This window comes from Aedes albopictus, unplaced genomic scaffold (assembly GCF_035046485.1).
Source record: "Aedes albopictus strain Foshan unplaced genomic scaffold, AalbF5 HiC_scaffold_15, whole genome shotgun sequence".
Classification (NCBI taxonomy): Eukaryota; Metazoa; Arthropoda; class Insecta; order Diptera; family Culicidae; genus Aedes; species Aedes albopictus.
Window position 1 is genome coordinate 135,485 of NW_026916923.1, and position 24,456 is coordinate 159,940.

At 44.8% G+C, this 24,456-nt stretch overlaps 1 protein-coding gene and 1 pseudogene across 1 annotated transcript in view; one reads left to right on the plus strand and one right to left on the minus strand.

Moving 5' to 3' along the window:
* LOC115255663 (low-density lipoprotein receptor-related protein 4-like) overlaps positions 1-12,807 on the minus strand; it is a 50,054-nt pseudogene extending 37,247 nt beyond the window's left edge.
* LOC109397805 (myc protein) overlaps positions 1-24,456 on the plus strand; it is a 98,864-nt gene that overhangs the window by 59,348 nt on the left and 15,060 nt on the right. Inside the window, exon 2 of the mRNA XM_062843313.1 lies at positions 18,918-20,301. Coding sequence (XP_062699297.1) covers positions 19,071-20,301 — 1,231 coding nt within the window. The 5' untranslated portion in view covers positions 18,918-19,070. The remainder of the gene's footprint in view (positions 1-18,917; positions 20,302-24,456) is intronic.

Consider the following 24,456-nt stretch of genomic DNA (forward strand, 5'->3'; position numbering starts at 1 on the left):
AGCAATTAGGGCGGAATTAAAAGGTACGAAACTGATTACACTCATTCGAATAACATTAGTGAATTCTAAGATAAGTGAGAACATTCTCCAATAATTTATTAAGGTTTATAATTATTAATAAAGCATTGAAAGCATTAGATTTTTATTAAGGAATTCATATCGAAATATTTTAATTATTCCTTGTAATAAGAATTACAAGAATCCAAGAAATTTTTTAAGTCGTTTTAAGTAATTTCCACAAAAGTTCATCGAGAAAATGTTCAATGAGTAAAGTTCAATTTCGTATTCAAAAGAAACACTCGCTTGTCACGCCGAGGACCTGGGATCGAATCTCACTCTCGACAAACACGGAAAATGTGAGTTCTGCCTTTGGAAGGGAAGTAAGGAATGGGTCCCGAACAGATTCCAATCTGAAATGATGGATCAAATGAATTTCTCAGGAAGACAATGTTAAAAGGAACTGCCAATGTTTTTTTTTCAGAATTGGAAATTACCAACAAAATAGGCGCCAACTTGCGACTGATTTGGGGAGGGTGCAAAGCTCTTCAAAATTGGACAAAAAGCCACTTTTCTTCAGCTCAATACGCTGCACAGTGGAAAAAACAATGCAAACCGACGTGACATTCACGCGGTCACTGCAATCACTTCTAATCGACTCCTTGTATCATAATTTACTAAAGAATTCCTTCACAGCATACCGCGCATAAGTTTCTTATGAGTTGTGGAGGTAATTTCATACAAACACAATATCTGTGGGGAATTTGGGTAAAATGACCATAATTACATTCACGTGATCATTAAAATCACTTCTACTATATTCCTTGTATCTTAATCCTCCAAATAAACATTTCTCAACATATCACTCATAAGGTTCTTGTGAGTTTTAGAGCTGATTTGATACAAAACTCGATGTATATGGGCAATTAGGGTAAAATTAGCATAATTTAATTCGCACGATCACTGAAATCATTTCCAATCGATTCTCTACATCTGATTCCATCGGAAAATTGAAGGGCAAATCGCATTGTTTCATAAGTGTTTTAGAGCTAGTTTCATATGAAAGTCAATAAAAGTTGGGGAATAAGGGCAAAATCAACAACGTTTGATTCTCCAGGCAATTTTACGTCTAAAACCGTTTTATTCATTAGAATAACTGGATGCGTTCGTAAGATATAGTAAGATGCACTTTTTTTTCCACTGTGCGCTGTTGTTCACTTGAATTGCCCAATTGAGCTGAACTGTGTCAATTTTATTCTTTCTGAAACTTGTCTAAGAGGTTTCCCCGGGTTTTTCGAGAGCTTATCCAGAAATGTTCTTAAAATTTTATCCCGAATTTTTTTGGGATTGAAGATTTTGATTTTTTAGCAGTTTTCCATGATTTCTCAATGAGATCACCTGGGTTTTCTTCAAAAGTATGTCCACGGATGCTTGCAGAGATTTCTCTTGGATTTATTTTCTGGGATTTTCCATTCTTGTCGGAAATTCTTCGCGGCATCTCTCCGAGAGTGCTATTCAGAAATTGTTCCAGAGTTTCTCACGGGATTTATACCAGTTATACTCCGAATTAGACCATTTTTAAAGATTTCTTTCAAAGTTCTACCCGGTTCCGGAGTTTTGTTTTCTAGCATTTCGTCCTGAGTTTCACCTATGAAGACTTCTGCAATCTCTGCCATAATTCCTGTCTGTATTTCTCACAATTTTTTTTCCCGGAATTCCTTTCAACATTTCTCAAGAAGTTCCCTTCAAGTTTCTTTTGGAGTTTATCTTGAAATAAGTTCCCAAATGTTTTGGGAAATTGGAGGTTTAATACTGGGTAGGACGGGCTTGGTGGTCTAGTGACTACCGCTTCTGATTCGTATGCAGAAGCTCTTAGGTTCAATCCCTGGCCCGTCCATTTCCTCCTTGAAGGTTTGTTCAACAAATGTCGATTTTAGCTGGGACGCTGCTTAAGTGGAGTGTTCCAGCCCTTATTCAGTTGGATAACAGTGAAATTCATACCAGATCAGATCAATCACGGAGGAACAACCATTGGCATGTACAGTCAGTCTGTAAGCTAACGAAATGAGAGCATTCATACTGGATTTCTACTGGAATTTCTCTTGGATTGTTTTCTAGAGGAGTTATGAGAGGAATTGCTTGAATTTACCAAGTGGGCTGCTAAATCACACACTTATTTTGGAATGCCGAAGCTGGGTATAATTATGATCAGATTTGCATAGCCGAGTATTCTGCAAACTGATTTCATCAGATTGCAGTTGTTAAAATAATGGTTTGGTTGCCAAGCAATCAACCAGCTTGCTAGCTGTGAAACCGATATTTGCACAGTCGAGTTCGGGAAATAAAACTAAGCATGCATCGCCAATAAATATTTCACTTAACAGCGTAAACTGATTAAATTGTTTAAACGTCGCGATCATCAAGGCAATCTTTGATTATTGCATTTTGCAAAATCATGAAACATTTCAAATAAGCAGAAAATCATGACTTACGCAGCAATTTAAGCTGCTTAATGAGTACCCCTATTGTTAATATACGCATACAATGATTGTATCAACGATATTTCTTACTCTAATCAGATCTTCAATCCTGTTTAATGCAAACTTCCGTTATTCTTCCGCCTATTGCATTAGGCGTACCTTATAACCCCGAAAATTCGACCACGATTGTTGGCGGTGTGCAGGAGAACGGTGTGTGGCGGAGAAGGATGAACCACGAGCTCGCTGCACTTTACGGCGAACCCAGCATCCAGAAGGTGGCCAAAGCCGGAAGGATACGGTGGGCAGGGCATGTTGCAAGAATGCCGGACAACAACCCTGCAAAGCTGGTGTTTGCAACGGATCCGGTTGGCACAAGAAGGCGTGGAGCGCAGAGAGCACGATGGGCGGACCAGGTGGAGCGTGACTTGGCGAGCATTGGGCGTGACCGAGGATGGAGAGCGGCAGCCACAAACCGAGTATTGTGGCGTACTATTGTTGATTATGTCTTGTCTTAATGATGTGGAACAAATAAATGTATGTATGTATGTTGCCGAATTACAGTGCCGATTTGTTCGTTGGGGGCTCGTTAGATGGACTGTCTCGATGGTTGGAAATTGTGTAGTAAAGCAAGCAAGAATTGCTTGAACTAATGGAGGAATCACATAACGAATTTCAGAAAAAAAAAATAAGTGTAATTGAACAAAACAATCAACAGTGAAGAAAAAGCTCCTCTAACAATCTTTAGTTTGAAGAGCTCCCAGCAGAAAGAATCTGAAAAAATCCATGGAAAATCCCCTAGAGGGATAACAGTCGGAATTCCTGGGAGAGTTTCAGTAATTTCTTGGGGAATCTTAGCAGAGAGCGCAGGAACTCCTGGAGAAATTCCAGCATAAATTCCTGGAGGAATCCCAAAAGGAGGAATATAGAGGAATTTCTAGAAAACTTTACTAGTGGAATCCTTAGATGAATTTCTGCAGTGGAATCTCTGGCTTAATTCCTAGAGGAATCACGTTTCTTTGAAAATTTTAAGAGGGAATTCTGGAGCAATCCCAGCAAAAGTTCCTCGGAGAAACTGAAGACGAATTCCCGAAGGAACACCAACAAAAATTCCTAGAGGGATTCTTGGAAAAATCCTTACAGAAATGCCTAGAGGAGTTCGTAAAGGAATTTGTAGGAATCATGAGAATAACCCCAGGAGGAATCCCAGCAGCATACCTCAGAGGTATACCTGGAAAATTTTCGAGAGTAGTCCCTACAGAAATTGCTCGAGGAACCCGAGCATAAACTTATGCAGAAACTGAGGCATTTTGGAGAAATTTCTTGATAAAGTTTCTGTGGGAATCATGGAAGAATTCTCACAGAAATCCTAAAAAATTTCAGCAGAAATTCCTGAAGGAATCTCAGCGTTAAGCTCGGGATGAATACGTGGAGGCTTCACAAGAAGAGTTAATGAAGGAATACTTAGAGGAACTCTTGAATAAATCTTCAATTGAACTCCTAAAAAATGTTATTTGCTTATTTATTCTTAATGATTACCTGTTGGTGACTACCTTGCCTTATATCAAGTCGAGGAAGCGACCGTGATAAATAAAAGCAAAAGAAAAAAAGCAAAATACAAAATGAATACTGAATTTGACTGCATGTAGATTATTCGACTTAAACTAGGTTTTTAATGGCAGCTCAGATGTCAGAAACTCGGCTTTGGTTGACGTATCCTCAGCAGCATAGAAAGGCTCCCAATCTTTGGCTTGAAAACCGGAGGTTCGATGGCTTACATGTTTCGTACTCTGATGCTTTGGGGACTGGGTCGGCGTATCGTAATGTTGGCTAGAAGGTAAATACACAGAGAACAGACATCCAAGTCTAATTTGAATTTTGTGTAAGGAATATTTCATCGGCAACACAACTGGCAACATCGTGGCGCTGCAATCGGTTAGTTTCTCATACAAATGTAATTCACCACTGATTCAAATCCTTACGCAACTTCCTCCATGTAATTTGTTCTAGCCTGGATGTATGTTCTGTGAGGTTTGGAGTCTTGGTTTCTAGACATGTTAGCAACGAGAGGAGGTTGACATATTCGCCGACTAGGCATCAAAGAAAACAGACGAGTCTTCCTGTTCACTGCGCGTACTAGAGTTCTCGACCGGAATGTACCGTTCTTTGCCTGGAAGAAGTATAGTGTTGAGAAACGTAGTAATCGATGCTTGGGTAGACACCTAACAATCTGTTGCTACGAAAGCTCAATAGCACCAAACATTTTTTCATTACTCCTGTATCAACCACCAGCCTATCAAGACGTTTTCAATAAAAACTTTATTTCGTTCCTCGTTAATCAACTCCCTGTTTTCTCTGAACTCAAGAGGTTACAGACAGACAATGCGCGGCGAGAACTAGTCTACGGCATCCCGCAATTTTTCGAAGCTGGCACGAAAACTGAAAGTTTCGCGTTGAAAAGTTCTTTAAGTCGATTGGTGTACTGGAAGTCCTGAGTCAAGATGTTCCACCCACGACTCCCGAAGCAGTGAAGTTTAATGAAGAGGATGGTAAGGCATCAAACGGGGTAATAGCCTTTATTCACGATGACCTACTAGACCTGGTTCGTGAGAAGGATATTTGGACAACTCTGGCAAACGTGTATATGCGAAGAAATCTGTGGCATCTCAAACGCCAATCCGGCAGCAGTTGACAAAGCCAAAGATGATTGGAGGATCGTCAGTGAAGGGCCGACCACCTGAAGATTTTCGACGAGCTGGATTACCCAGTTGAAATCGGCTGGCGCAAAACTGGAAAAGGGTGACCTGATGTCACAACTGTTCGTCACATTTCCAGAATGCTTTGATCCCTTGGTGATCGCATTGGAGAATCTGGAAGAGGACAAGTTGATCCTGGATATAGTGCGTGAACGTCTTCTGGATGACAGCTGCTGGTGATGAAGTTCCTGCTTTTGTCGGATCTAAGTAGAGATCCGGACAATTCAACGGAAAATGTAATAAGTACATGAGCCAAGGACATACGGCCAGAAACTGTAAGGTGAAGAAGTCATCCGATGACCTTTTGTGGAGGAGAACCAGTTGTATTTCTGACCGACTGCGTACCTCGTAACAACTGTGAGCAGGTAATCAGTTTCAAGATGGACTCTGGGGCAACAGATCAGGATTACTGGAGATAAGCGTTACGAAGAACGAACAGTCCATCATTTCGTGGCACAAAGAATCGATTGTAGGAGTCAATCGGCATGGCGTTCAGATGGTAATACATACACGATGTGCTGTATGTGCCAGATCTACGTGAAAATCTGCTCGCTTTGAAAAAAAAAAGCGGCAGCAGGTATGGAAGTGACTTTTAAAAAATCATCGGCGGGAATAAAATTCCTAGGAAAATGGTTGCAGTTTGTCCGTTACATAGAAGTTTTTATGAACTGAAAGCAGCTATCAGGCAACATCCAAGCAGCAGTTTTTCACCAGGAAGAAATTCCTATTGCAGGAGTAACTGGAATAATCTCAGTCGGAATTTGTAAAGGGATCATAGAAAAAATACACGAAAAAATAAAAATGAGTAAATATGCACCCTTGGATTATATTTTGTGTTTACTAGATTGTGATCTAGAATAATCTAGATGGGGCTTCAGGTACCTACCTAATATGTGGGGTTTAATGTAACATTAAAAAAAAAAAAAAACACAAAAAACATTTGAAACAAATTGAAAAAAAAAGTTTGATTGGATTTATAATATATATTTAAATACAACGTAACGAATCAAGGAAGACGCGTGCTTTTCCGAATAAGTGTTTCTTTATTCTGTCAGATAATACTTAACCATATCTCAAAGCCTACTACACGAAATTATAAATGCCTTTACGAACACGATTCCAAAACCATCGTAAATTGTGTACAATCAGGTTTTTTTTACGCGGGGATACGTACCGCGTAAAAAAGTCAGTTTAAAATTTAAAAAAAAAAACTGCATAAAAAAATCTCCCCATTTCTCGACGAATCATGCAAAAATGAAACGATGAGATTAAAATTTGTATGGAGTTTTCGTTTACGCGGCGGTGTAAAAAAAAGTACTGACTGTAATGTAAATAATTTACACGACAATGATTTTTCATAAGAGCCTAACTGACTTGATCGATTTCTCTTCGCCGACACTCTCTTCCGCTAATGACTTAATCAAAACAAACAAAACCATTATTCTTTTTGTTTCTATAGCAACATGTAGTCGTCTTCTTCGCATTTCAACCAAAAAATCTTTGGAAAACTCAATACACATTCTGTGATAACACAATGAGAGGACCGATGAAGAGAACTCGAAAATGTCAGTTAGGCCCAAATGAAAAATCAGTGTCGAATTAGTGTTTTGTGTAAATTGTGTGAATCAGTTTTGTACGTCGCCAATTTTGGTGCAAACTAAAACAAATTACGTAGAGTTATGGTGGGGTGGGTTTGAGAGATCACATGCGCCATACAAAAATGTTTGGGTTCACATACAAAAAATCGTTCAAATTCCCTTACGTAATAAATGAACAGTTCCTAGTTTATCAATAAAATTCAATTTGCCTCGTATCTCACTCATCGCTCTACGAGAAATACAAATTAGTCATACAAAACTACTGAATCTATAGCGATTGATATGCCTACTATATGACTTGGCGGCTAAAATAGGGCTACTACGATATATCGTATCGTATACGATACGATGCATGGCCAAAAGAGGTGAATATCGTATCTGACATGCAAGCGCCATCAGAGGAGAGGAAGCATCATCAGACCTACTACGATACGCCGACAACGATTGCGACGGTGTGGTGTCGCGGGACACACTGCCGAGTGCCGACTCAGTCAGGGGGGGGCCGGTCGCGGTCGCTTGCCCTGAACGGACGGACGCCGACGCTCTGGTGCTGTGCTGGCTGGCTGCTGGTGGTGCAAGTGGTGGTGTGTGGTAGTAAGTAGTAGAGGAGCACACACGTGTACCGGCTTGTGCTGTATATAAAACAATCTTTCGCCGCGCAGCACACACGCGAGCGGTTGCGAAGAAATTTTTCGCTCTCTCGTTCTCTCTTTTGGCGTGGATCTCGCCGTCGCCGATGGAGCGGAGGCTGCCACGGTAAGTTGTTTTCACACAATTTGGGGGAAAATGGGCGCGTTTCTGGATAGTGTCGCGGAATAATAGTGAATTTCACTTGAAAATTGTATTGAGAATTCCGTGGATCTCCAATTGCACAAATTGTTTCAATTATCGCTCCAGCGCTTGTTGGAACTTTGTGGGAGAGATGCTGAATGTGTGCGCCACGTCTAGCAAACGCGTGGATCGCAAATACCGGCAAACGGCTTTTTTTTTGTTTGAATACGTGTGAATGTGCTCGTGTTGTGAGAGTGTGTACTTTATATACAATGCCTATGTAACCGACGCACCGCGTGGTGCGTGAATGTGTTGGTGGGCGTTTTTCGCTCTCGGTGAGAAAGAAAATTTTCAATCAAGCGAAATTTTGCAGAAATCGGCAGGAAAAACTTTCGACAGAAGCGGGAAAGTTGTCGATTCCATCGAATTTGACCGATTGAAAGAGTTTGTCACTTGTTTGAAGAGGTTTAGACCTAAAATTGCATCGATAATTAGATTCAATCAAGGTAATCGAGATTTTAGAGAGAAAAAAAAGTTTAAGAGTGTGTGTTTTGAGAGTGAGAAAGAGAGACAATCGGCGGCCGGCAGTGGGTTGCTGTGTGTGGTTTTGGGGCGTCCAACAAGCAGGCGGTGAGCACATCAGGGCTGGTAGCAAGTCGCTTTCCAGTGACAACCACAAGGAACTAAGAAGTGAGAATATATAAAATATAATTTGGCCCCCTGGGCCGTTTCCTAGCAAGAATTCTTTAAAAATCCTGGCAAAAAAAATTATCAGAATCTTGCACAGATTCTATCAGAAGCCTGGCAACGATTCTTTAAGAATCATGTCAAGGATTCTAGAATAACCCTGGTAAGGATTCCATCAGAATCCTGACAAAGATGTCATCGGAGTCCTTGCAAAGATTCCATGAAAGTCCTGACAAGGATTCCATCAGAATTCCTTCAGTATCCTGGCAAGGAATCCTTCAGTGTCTTGACCGGGATTCCCTTGAGGATTCCATCGGAATCCTGACAGGGAATCCATCGCAATTCTGACAGGGATTCCATCAGAATCCTGACAAGGATTCTACCGGAATTCGACAAGGACTTCCAGAACCCTGGCAAGGATTCTATCAGAATACAGATGACAAGGATTCCATCGAAATCTTGCAACGATTTTATCGGAATCCTGCAAGGATTTCACCGAAATTCTGCAAGGATTCCATCGAAATGCTGCAAGGATTCCATTGGAATCCTGACAAGAATTTCATCGGAATCCTGACAAGAATTCCATCGAAATTCTGACCAGAATTCTTTTGGAATTCTGACCAGAAGTCTTTTGGAATTCTGACAAGGATTCCATCGAAATTCTGACAAGGATTCCATCGAAATCTTGACAAGGATTCCATCGGAATCCTGACAAGGGTTTCATCGGAATCCTGACAAGGATTCCATCGGAATCCTAACAAGGATTCCATCGGAATCCTGTCAAGGATTCCATCGGAATCCTGTCAAGTATTCCATCGGAATCCTGTCAAGGATTCCATCGGAATCCTGTCAAGGATTCCATCGGAATCCTGTCAAGGATTCCATCGGAATGCTGTCAAGGATTCCATCGGAATCCTGTCAAGGATTCCATCGGAATCCTGTCAAGGATTCCATCGGAATCCTGTCAAGGATTCCATCGGAATCCTGTCAAGGATTCCATCGGAATCCTGTCAAGGATTCCATCGGAATCCTGTCAAGGATTCCATCGGAATCCTGTCAAGGATTCCATCGGAATCCTGTCAAGGATTCCATCGGAATCCTGTCAAGGATTCCATCGGAATCCTGTCAAGGATTCCATCGGAATCCTGTCAAGGATTCCATCGGAATCCTGTCAAGGATTCCATCGGAATCCTGTCAAGGATTCCATCGGAATCCTGCCAAGGATTCCATCGGAATCCTGCCAAGGATTCCATCGGAATCCTGCCAAGGATTCCATCGGAATCCTGCCAAGGATTCCATCGGAATCCTGCCAAGGATTCCATCGGAATCCTGCCAAGGATTCCATCGGAATCCTGCCAAGGATTCCATCGGAATCCTGCCAAGGATTCCATCGGAATCCTGCCAAGGATTCCATCGGAATCCTGCCAAGGATTCCATCGGAATCCTGCCAAGGATTCCATCGGAATCCTGCAAAGGATTCCATCGGAATCCTGCCAAGGATTCCATCGGAATCCTGCCAAGGATTCCATCGGAATCCTGCCAAGGATTCCATCGGAATCCTGCCAAGGATTCCATCGGAATCCTGCCAAGGATTCCATCGGAATCCTGCCAAGGATTCCATCGGAATCCTGCCAAGGATTCCATCGGAATCCTGCCAAGGATTCTATCGGAATCCTGTCAAGGGTTCCATCGGAATCCTGTCAAGGGTTTCATCGGAATCCTGTCAAGGGTTCCATCGGAATCCTGTCAAGGATTTCTTCGAAGTCCTGTCAAGGATTCCATCAGAATCCTGACAAGAATTCCATCGGAATCCTGACAAGGGTTCCATCGAAATCCTGACAAGGGTTCCATCGGAATCCTGACAAGGGTTCCATCGGAATCCTGACGAGGATTCCATCGGAATTCTGACAAGGATTTCATCGGAATTGTGACTAGGATTCCATCGGAGTCTTGACAAGGATTCCACCGAAATCCTGACAAAGAAGGAAGGTTCAAAACTGGAAAGAGGCTGGCAGTGAAACTGGCGGATGATCGGCTGGCTTCAGGCTTGATTTTGTCACCGGGCGAGTTCTAGCGATCTTCAAGAACGGCCTGTGCATTGAACGGCGTCCAACGGACGTCGGAGATTGTTGGCTACCGGACACTGGCGCTGACGAAGCATGGGCCTTACCTCTGGATTGGTACCACCGGACATCAGGGGTTGATTGGTCACCAGACGGAAACCGATGGGTATATGGTTGAATTTGATAACTGGACTAGCATCGGTTAACATCAAGGTCGGCTTGGTCGCCGAGCACGATCCGACGGACGTCAGGTCGTAGTTTAACTGTACTTCGTTGAAACTGCTTCGGAGATCGTAATCAGTCGGACATCAGTCGGAGATCTCTCTTGGGATTCGTGATAGCACATCGGAACAAAATGTTCATCGTACTGCTGTTCGTTGGATGACATTGATGTAGCCATCGGTTCTTCCTCAACCGAAACCTTGTAAATTGAGTCAGCGATATCTTCAATCGATGCCACTTGGGAGTATTTAATATTTTCTGATGGTGGAACGGACTGAATGGTACCTGCCACGAGCTAGACTCTCGGAGCTCTGGTAAGCGTTCGTCGATGATGATGTGTCCGGGCTTCAGTAGTTTGTAGAACAGCTCTACCCCGATCAGCATGTCGATGCTATCGGCCCGGAAGAATGCCGGGTCGGCCATTTGGATGCCCGCAGGGATGTTCCAATTTGTGGTGTCGAATGATTTAGACGGGATGGTGCCAGTCACCTGCGAAATTACCAGGCATTCCAACCTGGTACGGCAATCGCTGCAACGAGATTTAATGCTCACCTCGACCTTGTCATGAGCAGTCGTTCGGATGTTGCTTGTGCCGGTTATCGATACACCAGCTGGTCGCCTTCGGATGCCAACACTGGGAAAAAAATCTTCATTCCTTCTATGTGTCCGGGTCATGGATTTTTGCAATGGGTGTAAACAAATGTATTCCATTAGTGCGACGCATACTTTTGATGAGGCACCATACAGCAGCGACTCATACAATTTAGAGCACATACTATTCATGCGCTAATTTGCCTGCGTAATCGGGTATTGGTTGCATATACTTCGGATGTGGTTTGGCACATGGATATTTGCCATTAAGTATGAGGCAATTTTCCTGAGTGAAGTGAGTTGGCCATCTTCTCGCTGATGAAGTTCACCTGGGAACCGCTGTCCAGAAGAACGCAGCACTTTTGTTGTTGACCCGTCTCATCGCTCACCAAAATAACCGCAGTGAGCAACAAAACGGTTTTCGGTGACTGGGTGTTTTGACACGAGCAACTGGTGGACACAGGTTGCTCGCTCGTCGGGATTGGGTTCGATGTAGATGAAACAGACTCGCGGGCCTGCTCCAGGTTGTCATCAAGGATGGTTTAAGCTGCAGTAGACGTGGACGCCGGTGTCACATTTGCATCATCGTCATGCAATTGATTATGGTGCCGACACTGACACTTTCGGCAAGATTTCGGCGACGGACAATTCTTCACCTGGTGCCCCTTTCGCAGGCAATTGAAGCAAATGCCTGCTGCTTTCATTTTCTCCATTCGGTCATTGGCAGACAGTGCGTTTAACTTGTTGCATTGGTAGTTCAAGTGAAATCCGCGACAAAAGTCACACCTGTTCTTCGGTTCCTGGCTCTCTGTTGTAGTTGCGAGCACTTGCTGGCTTGGAAGTTTTGATTCTGTCGATAGTTGTTTTGGTTCGAAGTTCGTCTCAATTGTCGTCGTTGAACGAGCGGCTTCCCATCTTTCCAGCACCTTGCACTGGGATTTCAGGAAATTTGCCGTTTTCATCGTATTTCGGAAGATCGGTGCTCGATGTCATAGATTGCTCCCATTGCAACCTCGTCGAATCGTCTAGGGCGGATGTGAGTAGGTACACCACCACCAGCTCGGACACTCCCGAGAGTGGCTGGTTTTGGTATCATTCGTTGGTTCTCGTACCTGTCGGATAGAATACGCCAAGCTTGTGCATAATTACCTTCGTTCAGCGTCTTCGTGTCGAGTACTCCTGCAGCTGCTCCCAACAGCGCCTTATCGAGGTGGTACAACTTAACCGCATAGGAATCACGTGAAAGCGCAATGACGTCTTGAAACACGGCCTTGAATTTTGGCCAGTTTGCGTAGTCGTCGTCGAACGTTGGAATGGGCGCTTTCAATGGCCGCTGATGGATGACCACTTGTGGAGCTGGTTGGACATGTAGATTTATGATGCGTTTCTTAACTCCAGCGAATGTGAAATTGTACAGGGCTTCTAATCGTACATAAGTTTCTTCCTCTTGGTCCATCGCTTCGTCCGGGATGACGGTAACAATCTGTCTGTGGAAACCAGCAAACTCCGCGTATGCCGCCTGCAAATTGCACAGCAACACTTCGAGGTCCGACAATCCGAGTTGGCGATCCAATGATTCCTTGATGCGGAACACTTTGTTCAGCACGTGATGTTGTTGGCGTGACAATGACTTGATGGTTGTCATCGTCGCGGTATCGGCGGCAATTTTTGTTTGGTGATCGTTGGAAGCGTTTTGCTGTAGTCGGAAATTCACTACGTCGTTGGCGGCGTCGTTCGTCGGTTTGGCTCTGGATCCGTTTCGTTAGGACCAATGTTCGGGTTCGGATCGGTTCGGTGGACTGTATGGCGGTGGTAGAAATTACTGCATCGGGTCGCGACTCAACGAGAGCAAATCCTTCGGTGGAGGTAGAAAGGCTTGGCCAGAAAAACCACTTGATTCACTTCAAACATGTACTACATTAACTTTATTTCTCTTTAAACTATGATGTTGTTCGCTTCATGGGTAGAAAAATACTGCTCTTTTTGCTCCTGCGGGTACACACACGTTGCGTGATCGATCCTCTTCGCGTCTTGGGTCTCCACGCATCGCGGTGCCTGTAAATTTTTAGCGTTGGTTTGTTTTTTCCTTTTCTTTTAAGCTTTATTTGGCGCGCAAGCTAGTGTGTGGAGAGGCAGATGGGCGAAACATTGGGTGAAGTATAGATTGGTTGGGTCACGCAAGCTCCGCAAAGTGGACGAAACGAAAACATCTTGCGTACGCAACAGATTCTGTGAGAATCCTTACAAGGATTCTGTGAGAATCCTGACAAGGATTCTGTGAGAATTCTGACAAGGATTCTACGAGAATCCTGTAAAATTATGGCAGGAATTGTTTTCAAAATTTTGAAAAACCCTATACTCCAGAAATGTAAAATGAAAAAAATCGTTACATTTCGCACTAAAAATGGTTCGAAGACTCATTACCAATTTTTGAAATTTTTAATATAAAAAATTTGGAGGTTGCTGTTGAAATTCACATTTCGCTACCAGCCCTGCACCACATCCAAGCGAGCGGCGAAAAACCTGATGATATTGAGCGTCGAGATCCGGAGACGTCTCATTGCTACGGTAACTTTGCATCCAGTCGGTGGTCTTCTTCTTGACTTGCTCGTAATATCGTCGCGACGACGTTGGACGTGGACGACGCTTCCTCAAACCCTCAAACTCTGTGGCGGGGCACACACACACACCAACACCGACGTTCCCCCGGTTCGATTCGGTTGTGAAAGAAGAAACGCATAGCAAGCTGTGGTGCGGTGCGGACCCGGTGGAAGGCGAACAAAAGATTGCGGGGAGGGAGAGAAGTAGGCGAGGCGAGGAAGGAACATAGTGTATATACAACAAAATCTTCACCGCGATCAAGAGACCTAGCGAAGCTACGAGTAGTGAACTGAACTTCAGTGGCTTTTCAGACCGCATCTAAATAGCACGCGTTTCTGCGGAGCAGAGAATCACAGCGCGCCAGACTACTTTGATCACCTCCCCCCAAAAAAAAGAAAAAAAGAAGTGTACTCTTTAAGTTACTCCCATGAAAAAATTCAACTCCGGAGCCCAGAACGGCGTAAATAAATACATGGATTTAACCTCCCGCGGTTTTGTGTCGGCTACTTTAGGAAACAGTTAAGCGCGCGGACCGAAGTCGGTGCTCTTGAATTGAAACAAGCGAAAAAATTGGAGGAAACTGTTGAAAAAGTTCCTCCATTTTGCACACAGAACAAACCACAGTGAATAGTGATTATCTTTCAAAAAAAGAGATTTTTTTTTGGAAGATTCCAGTGAACGCCGCCTACTGTGACCTTGTACCCGAGTGAGAAGCCTATTGATCGCAGCAGCAGTATCAATAGAAGTGAGAGTGCACAGTTGGAAAAAAAGTCAGTGTTCACTTGGATTGAACAAAAAACGCACAGTGAACAGAGTGTGCGAAAGTGTTTCGCAGTTCGAACAAAAGAGGAAGTGCGCGCGCGGGAAGATCTAGTTAGAATCTGGTTTCGGCGAGAGTGTCATGCCGGTTAGAAAACCATCGCCCAACAACAGTAGATCATTCTCGAGAGTTACGACCAGCAATCGGCGGACAACAATAATCAAGAGAACGATCAATAATAGTTTCAGTGGAAGCAGCAATAGCAGCAGCATCAAAAGCAGTGATCGAGAAACGCAGTTGGCCTTGCTGAACAAGAAAAACTTTCCATCGCCGACCGTTGCCGTGATACAAAAGAACAATAGCCTACTGCGACATCGACGACGACAACAACAGCAACGGTTGTTGCCTGCCGCCCGAACAATAGCGGCTCGAATATCGGCAAACAATAACGGTGGTTGCAGCAGCAGCAACAGCATCATCAGCAGCAGTAACTGTACCTTCCTAATTCGAATCAAGTGATTTTCTTTTCCGGGACTCCGGACGAGACAGTGAATCAATCGATCCCAGTGAATTTGGTTTGGGAAGTCACGACGACGATATAGTCACAATAGTTGTCAGTCGTCAGTCGTCAATAAGTCTCTAGTGTTCTGGGGACGTTGCAAGAGTTGCGATCTAAGGAAGCCACCACCCGCGGTAAAAGTAGTAGCTTCTCTCCATAGTAACTCAGTGTTGTGGAGTTCACACCCGCATCTCAGCAGGCAGAAGATTTTAGCAGTGCTGAGAACAGTTGAAAGGTAGGATTTTGGAAGAGGGAGGGGAAGTGTTTTTGTATGGAGTGTGAAATCAGTAGGCCGAGAAACTTTGACGTCTAAGAAAAAGTTGCTTATTTTGTCAAAAAGTATGCATTTATGATTTTGAGTTGTGCTTTTTTACACAAAATTGATAAAAATGCGCAATTCTCGCGTTTTAGAACGAACTTTGGAACGGGTCTTTGTGAGAAGAAAGTTTACAACGCTTTTCATCGTTTGCCATCATAATCTCAAAATTGACTAATTCTGAGTTGTGTCCCTATTGCAGGAAACCTGTCTGAATTGAATATTTAAAGAGTTTTCGCCAGACATTTCATTACGATAAAGTGAAATTTTGGATGAAGTGTAGTGAAATTCGAGTAGAAATTTTAGATACTGATCATAGCAACCAGTTATTCAGTGTGCAGCGATTGCTGTGATGAAAACTAGAGTCACTGATTGCTGTGATCCGATTTTTTTTTTGGTTGACTGTCAGCTAAACGAAAGTGTTCGTTTAGCTGCCAGTCAGCAAAAACATTTTCAGATCATAGTAATCAGTGAGTTTAGTTTGTTTGCCTTTTATCAGAGTAGGCATTACAAAAGTTTTACTTCAACTACAACGGACGCGTTTGTTTCCCTTATGAACAAATTGAGCTGTGTCTCCTCTGTACATGTTTATTCCAGAACACGGAGAGTCAAAGCCTTCTTGATTTGGCGTTCACTCGCGCCAAAGTCTACTGCGATGCTTCAACCTGAAAATTTCAAACCGCAAATAAAAAAAAAACCTCAAGAACTCTTGTTCGAATTTCGCAATATTGCGCCTTCTCCCGCGCTTTTATTACTACCTTCGCAATTCGCATTGCTCTTTTGCTTGGTCATCATCCAGTCATTCCTTTGCGTGCGGATTCACCGGTCCCCCACCTCTCTCCACCGGATTCCGTCTCCCGTCCCAATTTTTCTTCTGATGAACGGGAGAAGATTTTTGACCATCCGGTCACCACCAAATTGCGCCGGATTGCTACGATTGCTGCCGCTGCTGCTGCGGTAGCACAATTCCCCGTGCACCATATGGTTGTTGGATGAAATCTCCGGCCGCTGTGGCCGCCACCGCCCGTTTGTTTAAGGGCGGAGGCGTTCGTCGGTTCCCACACCCGGTCCCCATCGACAACGCATGCCCCTACAGACGCGCGGAGAGCGAGAGTGTTTCGATGCTACCCCGCCCGAATCGTCGTCGTAGGAGGCTGGGTCGGGCGGGTGACGACGGTTGATCCTAGATCCAAGATACCTGTGCTTGCAGTGCTACTATCACTGACACCGACATGGGGTGGTGTTATGTAATTAAGGGAGGAAAAATCGCATTCCACCACACCGTGCCACCCAGTGTGTGACATGGCCTACTTTTGTACTCGAGGAGTCGGTACCGTACGAGAAGAGAAGGCTAATTGCTGCTCGTCGCAGCAGTCCTGCCTGACTGCCTGTGGCAATCAGTTGATGAATGGGTTGCTGCGACTCCTCTAGTTAGCTAGTAGGTAGTAGATGCCTGATTTGCGGGCTTATCAACTGCCCAGACGAGGTAGGCTATGCGATGCGATGCGAGACGAAGCTTATTGATCAGAAGTCGGCAACAGCAGCAGCCCTAGCTGGAGCTGTGTTCGCTCCATAATGATAATGGCATAATCTTTTTATTGTGGTACTCCGGCTCCGCGCTCTGGCTGCTACTCGAGTAGCTCCAATAAAACCCCTCTCGAGGGGGAACGGATCAAGGTAGGCACAGACGAGGGGGACCACAAGATTTAATTTCATTCAGACTCTCGAGAGCTCAGCTCGCCTGCTTAGTCAGAGCCTCTGTGTGCTGTGCTCCGGTTGTTGCAACGCAGCCAACTCGACGATGAGGAATCCGAGCCAGCTCGCTAGAGTAGAAAATCAATGCAGAAAGAGGAGAAGCGAACGAAAAAGCCGGTATAAACATTCACATTTCCTCCCGCTGCCGCCGCAAGTGTTCGGTGGCCAGCTCCCTCCTCGACGGGTCCGGTCGGGGGAAGTCTTTTAAATTACATACCTACGTTTTCCGCTCTCCTCCCTCAGCTCGGATCCTCGCCTCCTACCTACCTCAGGAGACCATGAGAAACTATGCCTTCCGTGGCGTGCCGTGCCATCGCCTGCTTCGTTTCTATCGCTCATTTCTTAATTGAAGATTTTTATTAATAGATAAAGTGAAGGTATACGACGGACGAAACGGGGACCGACCGTGTGAGGTTATGTGCTTTTCGAACCGGCCGGACGGAACGTCGTTATCGACCGAATTGGTCCAGGTTCGATTGCTACGACGACCGCCGAAAAAATGGGGTCGTTCGTTTATCAATAATTCAATACTAAAGTCTTGTTCCTCTTCGTATGACGAGACGGGCTACTACGATCGAGTCGACTCGAGTGCGATAAGATTGGGGATTCTTTTGGCTTCTTGTTCCGCGAGTTTGTAAGGGGAGTGGAGCGAGTGAGTATCTTTCATGTTCCCGGGGAAGATCGGATTGATTCAATTTCGAGTCGCGTCGCTCGGAACGCGCGCGGCGACACCGGAAGGAGTCACTTATGTCTTGTTGGCGAGCGCGAAGAACGTTCTCTTGGAGGAGCGGTTTTTGAATGCGTTAACTCTCTTCATCGCGGATAGTTCCAGCGAACGTTTGAAGGGATTATCAGTATAGTTAGTAACAGAACTAGGATGAAGTTTATTAAATAAGTTAGAGCAGAGAAACGGTTAAACTAGTTGAGTAACAAACAGATAAAGATTCATCAGTGTGTTGGTATGTTTTGAAGAGTTTTGGGAAGATTTGCCAGGAAAAGTCTGGATTGTGTGGAAAACCTTACAAATTCCGGGAAAAGTTTACAAATTCCTGGCAAAACCTTACAAATTACGCAAAAATTAGGGAAATCCGGATAAATCTTGAAGGTTGGCAAAGCTGTGTAGAAATCTAGCTGGAGTTCTAAGAAGTCATAGTTGAAAACTATGAGTATTTGGTCAAAGAGAGAAATACACGTCACCTCGGGCTCAACCGCCCAAACTAAGCACTTATTCAAATGAACTAGTAACAGAACATAGATAAAGGGGAGAAACGGTTGAACTAGTTAAAGAATAACAAATAAATAAAGACTTATCCATCAGTTTATTTGTATAATTTGAAGAGTTTTAGGGAGTTTTGCCAGGAAAAGTCTGGATTGTGGAATTTGTGGAAAACCTTACAAATTCCGTGAAAAACTTTACAAATTCCGAGAAAAACCTCGCAAATTCCGGTAAACACATGTCTTATTCTTCCAGATTTTTGTTAAATGAGACCTCAAGAATCTGGAAATCCAGATAAATCTGGAAGGTTGGCAACGCTAGTATAAGTCTTACTGAAGTTCTAAGAAGTCATTATTGAAATCTATGAGTATTTAACCTAAGAGAAGTGCAAGTCACCCAGGAAACAACCGCCTAAAATAAGTACTTATTCAAATGACCCCGCACTCTCCGCTGGGCCACTGTCCGGAAAGAAAAATCAATACCCACGGCTATTTTCGGTTGACCCGATTGTAATCTTTTCCTGTTTTGCTCTTTCCCTTCTGTTACAGACACACAAATACGCTTGGTAGCTGCTACCTACACGTTGTCTCTAGGTAGGGCATTCAACACGGATTGTGATATAAGCAAACCTAAAAGGAAGTTAGGAACTAGAAGTTCGCACCCACGCTTATCAGGTTAAGAGAGTTAGAGCAAACCCCGAAATGGTTTCAATTAAGCAGGAAGTGCCCTGCTGGGACGATACCAAAATGGGTTCCGCAAAGCAGGAACTAACAACGTCCACCTGGGACGATTCCCACAACATTGACATCGACTGGAATCAGGATATCGACATGCACCTCATGGATCTGCCCACGTCGGAGTTCCTGACCTGTGCGGATGAGTTCGAACAGACATACGGCAGCGTAGCCTGCGCCGCCAACCTCTGGGATCAGGCGTCCTCCTCGAAGCTCCAGATCCGGAACCACGACTGTATGTGGTCCGGCACGTGCTTCGATCAGTCGCATCCCGGAAAAAGCAGCTGCGGAACCAATCATGGCCCCGCCAGCACCAACACACAAGATCAATCGGAAGTATCGAGCAAATTCAGCACCGTCACAGCAGTGGCAGCCGCTAGCCTGAACAACAATGTCGTTGTCTCCCAGAAACCCATCTTGACCCCGGCAAACACCTCGGCTCTGAACATCAACAACAACCTCACATCGAAACTGGCCACATTCAAACCACAGACGGCTCAGATCCCGGCAGGACGGTCACTACTCATCAACCCCCGGATCAAGCAACAACAGCAGATGAACAGAATACCCACAGTGTCCACGTCAGACTTCCTACGGGACCGGGAAACCGCCGTACCCCTGCACAGACCCGACACGCCCCTCAGCCTAGACGAAGATCCGCCAGAGTTCAAACACAACATCGACCTGGCCACCTGCACCATCGGATCGAACAGATTGAGCCTGACCGGAAGCTCCCGGCACTACCGGAACCACCAGAGCCACCACGACGACCCATCCTCCCATCGGATCATCAACCTGCTCAAGGAACACCTGGAGGACACCGAGTCCGGAAGCTTGCGGACGTGCATGACTAGCTCGTCCGGCGAGGTCGGCTCGCTCACCGATCTCCTGCACGATCTGGAGGAGATCGAGAGCCGCGACGGCGACGACAGCCACGGCGAAGAGCTGGACTCCGACACCGACTCGAACGCCGACAGCAGTCGAAGTAGTGGCAAAGGCGGCGGCGGCTTATCCGGTGGCTACACTCACGCCCATCACCAGGAAATGAGCCCCTCCTCGTCGTCTTCATCGTCCTCCTCGTCATCCTCTCCGGCGTCGTACGAATACCAGGGAACGCACGTTGGGGACCATAGTTACACGCGACCCAAAGCCCGGTACAACCTCGCAGAACTCGGCGTGCAGACCCCCACGGATTCCGGTGAGTATCATTTTTTTGAATTCTTTATAAATTTTGCTATAACTGACTGTTTCAGCGTCACAATCACACGTTTCCGGCTCAAAAATCGAAGTTAGAACTGTGATTACCATACTACTTGTGGTAAAACTCTAAATTTACCATATCTCTTATGGTAAAACTTCAAATATACCGTATCCTTTGTGGTTTTGGAATCGTCACAATTCGAAACATCGTTTGCCATGCATAGTAACCAGGTTGAAAAGCTTTTCTCGAACAAATTTCAGCATCCCTCTATCATTATTACTATCAAACTACCATACTGGTTATCATTTCCCGCAAATTGTACCGTTTACCTACGGTAATCTCCGACTTTTCGTGGTTCATCGGTTCCCAATCGTCCCGCTGCTGTCTACTTTGCTTCCATATGGATAGATTTTCACTTCAAGGTCTTTCCCCCTGCTGTCCCCCCGGTTCCCCAATGCTCCCCTTTCTCTCCGGGTGTTGATTTACACAGTATCATCATCCGCGTACGTACGGAAGTTCCTTCCGGTTCGTTTGCTGCGCGACTGCCCTCACCCAAGGGTTGTTGTCCCTCTCCCGTGTTCAGTCATCCCCCCAGTCGCCCCCCCCCCCCTCTCTGAAAGACCGAAGTCGCGCGCGTTCCACAACCAAGCTTTAAACGTGAACGAACATGTTCGTTCTCGCCATGGCTTTCGCCGGGTGTGGTGAGAGTTACCGGCAACGCGCGCGGGGGTTTGGGAAAATCGATATTTTCCTCTGCTGACTGGCTGGCTGGCTGCTGGCTGCAGCAGCAGTGTCGGCGACTTTCCCGTCCCCCTTGCGACGTCCCCCATCCCGTCCCCCTTCTCATTCCTGTCGAGTCGAGAGTCGTCGTCGTCGGGAAAAAGAGAGCATGACGTCACTAGGCGCGGTCCATCTCTCTAGCACCACTACACGCGGAGAGATTCTGGTGGTAGACGACTGTCCACCCCTTCCGATCCCGGTCCCGGTCGCGGTCCCGCTCCTGGTCCGGGAGAGCATCTCTTCTGCGAGAGCAAGAGCGAATGGATGCGCACGCATCACGTTGTGAAATTATCTCGCTCGCGTGACACACCATCACAGTAGGCGGGTGGGTGTCTGTGCCGGATCGTGGTAGGCGTCGGCGGCAGTCGAGTAGGCGATGCGATGGGGATGGGGGCGAGTGCAGAGCTGGCGCCTTTTTCCGTCGTTGGCGGGAAATTTTTTTCGGGGAAATCGTCCATCATAGGTGGCCACGGCTTTTCGGGAATCGAATGATGAATTTTTGATGAAATCGAGCTGGTCACAGGATCGTCCCGAGCATCGGTATCGGCGGTATCATCGAGAGCTGAATAATTCGGCAGGGTGTTGGCGCGCGGGACTGGGATGGGAAGCTGCTCTCAAGGTCACAGGCCGGCGATGTAGTAGAGTTCATTACCCGGCGTTTGGGTGGTGATTTTCTTCCAAGGTTTATTTACTTCCCCTTCCCGGGAGGCGGGAGCCGTAGGAATGGGTCCGGGACCGGGAGTTATGTACGTACTCTTTCAAGGATTCGTTCGACCTTCGTCGTCGGTTTTTTGACGCAGTGCTTTCACTTCCTAGTTTTCCTACGGGGAGATCCGTAGCGTAGTGTGACATTCTTCTCCCTGCATGGTTCTGTGGTAGTAGTGGTGTTCCGAAAGTCGTGTACCTGCTCTTCTAGAAGGGAGAATGGGGATTTCGCAAAACGGCGCAATAATACATCTGCATTCCGCAAACACCGGTGGAGACGATGGTGGGAAGGTTCGCCGAGAGTCGAGAAGTAGCGGGAACATGTCTGGTCGTCCGTCGACTGACTCACTCCACTCATCCTACTAGGAAGAGTTCATGCGACGGCACTGCAGATTCCGGACTGCAGACAACAAAAAGCGTCCGGAGGACATTCGGCACGATGATGAATCTTGACACTTGCCAGCGGAAGTGCCGCGTCCTGTTCCCTTCCTTCCTTCGGTGTCGGATATTCGGAACTGAAGTTCGATGCCTTTTCTGTCTCTCTGACTGTCTCTGTGTCGGAAAGTCTGGGAATCGGTGTCGGAAAAAGGGACTGATTAGCGTCGCGTCGCGTCTGCACAAGGACGAAGGATCTGCTGCTGTGGTGGGAACGGCACAACTTTCGCACATAATTTAGCGAAATACGCGCGCAACGGTCGTTTGTGTGTTGCATGACCGGTTCTTTGATCCTTGACGCGGTTCCCGTTCTTGCATTTCTTCTCCCAAGCTTTTCCGTTAACCTAGAAGGGGTGGTTGCGATTCTTGGGAAAACCTGTTCTCCTCAATTGCGCGTTAATTGCAAAGACGATGAGCTGGCTTGTCTGGAGAGGTGGTCGCATCTGCCGTCGAAGCAGGAAGTGCTGGGTTTTGTTCCAGACTGACAATGTTCTCACATTCGATCGGTATCTTGTGAGTATCCTATTCGAATCTACATATCGGTCAATCAGAAGCTCAAACTAGGCGTTTTGAAACACTGTTAGAAGGCTCAGAATCGTTACTCGGAAAGAGTAACATTCAATAAACTTAGATAATCTCCCTAAAGAAGACCCAAACCTAGGGTCGAAACGTTGGATGGTGCTTTGCTTGCAATCAACAGCGACCGAAAATCCAATGAGGGATAACATCGCCATCGTAGATGGATTAACTTGAGTTAAAATGGCAAAAAACACAGATAATCTCCCTGAAGAAGGCCCAAACTAGGGTCGAAACGTCGGATGGTATGGGATTACTTCACCTTTAATCCGATCGAAAAGCTAACTTTAGAAGGATAACGTTGCCATCACAGGTGGACTAAATTGTCAGTTGAAACAATAACAGCTAATAAACACAGATAATCTCCCTGAAGAAGGCCCACATCTTGGATTGATACGTCCAATGCACTAAGGGCCAGAATCGCAATCTAGCGGAACAAAATTAATTACTCCAAAACTAAGCATTTCCGGCACATGGTGTCTTCGACAAAGTTGCTAGACATCAACAGGAGCATCTATTGCTAAGAACATAGTAGTTCGCAAATCATCCGCATAGGTGGCGCCACCATCTAACTTCTTTGTTCTACGTCCTAGAGACATGGCGTCTTCGGCAAAGTTGTTCATCTTGGCAAAACAAACAACTCTTTCTCAGACGTCAAAAATCCACAGCCTACTGTTTTCGAGTCATTTTAAAAATTAAAAATAATCAATGAAAAAACAGTTTTTAAACCTTATTTTGGAATTTTTACTAGAAACCATGTGAGTTTAATTTTTTTCCTAATGCAAATGTGTCAAACCAAACACATTGTATGGAAATATATTCAATATTATCATTAAAAATTAAAAATAAAAATACAAATTCGAAAAAATAGTGTGAATTTCAAGCCTTAATATCTCACAAAGCGCAAAAAATCGCAACTTCAAATTTTCAGCAAATACGAAGCAATACTAGGTGAGCATACTGTCAAAAATTTGGAGAGGTATTTTTAGGTGTTTTTGAGATAATAGCTTTTTAGTAACACCATAAATATAAGTAGTGCAAGCGTGTAACTTTTTACTGTTACACATTAGAGAGTTTATGTCTTCGAGAAAGTTGTTCATTTTGACTAAATAAACAACTATTTCTTAGACGTCCATATTCCACGGCCTACTGTTTTCGAGTTACTGTATATAAACCAGATTTTATGGATAAAAATTGTCAATAAAACACATTTTGATGCAACAGTATGAACTATTTTTTTTATTGTTTTTGCTTTTACGATACATAGTAGGCCATGAAAATGTCAGTTTCGTGTAGCTCCAGTTTCACAATCTCTAGAGATTGATCAACATCCTTTCCATCCAGGAACAAATCCACGATCTTTTAGCAAGATATTTCGCGCTCAAATATTTAAAATGATTGGCAAAATAGGTTAAGCTTAAAACATTTTGAAAATAACAAGCAAAAAAATAAAAGATACCTTGAGCCATGCTGACTATAGTAAACTGACATTTTCATGGCCTACTATGTATCGTAATTGCAAAAACAATAAAAAATAGTTCATACTATTGCATCAAAATGCGTTTTATTGACAATTTTTTATCAATAAAATCTAGTTTATATACAGTAACTCGAAAACAGTAGGCCGTGGAATTTTGACGTCTAAGAAATAGTTGT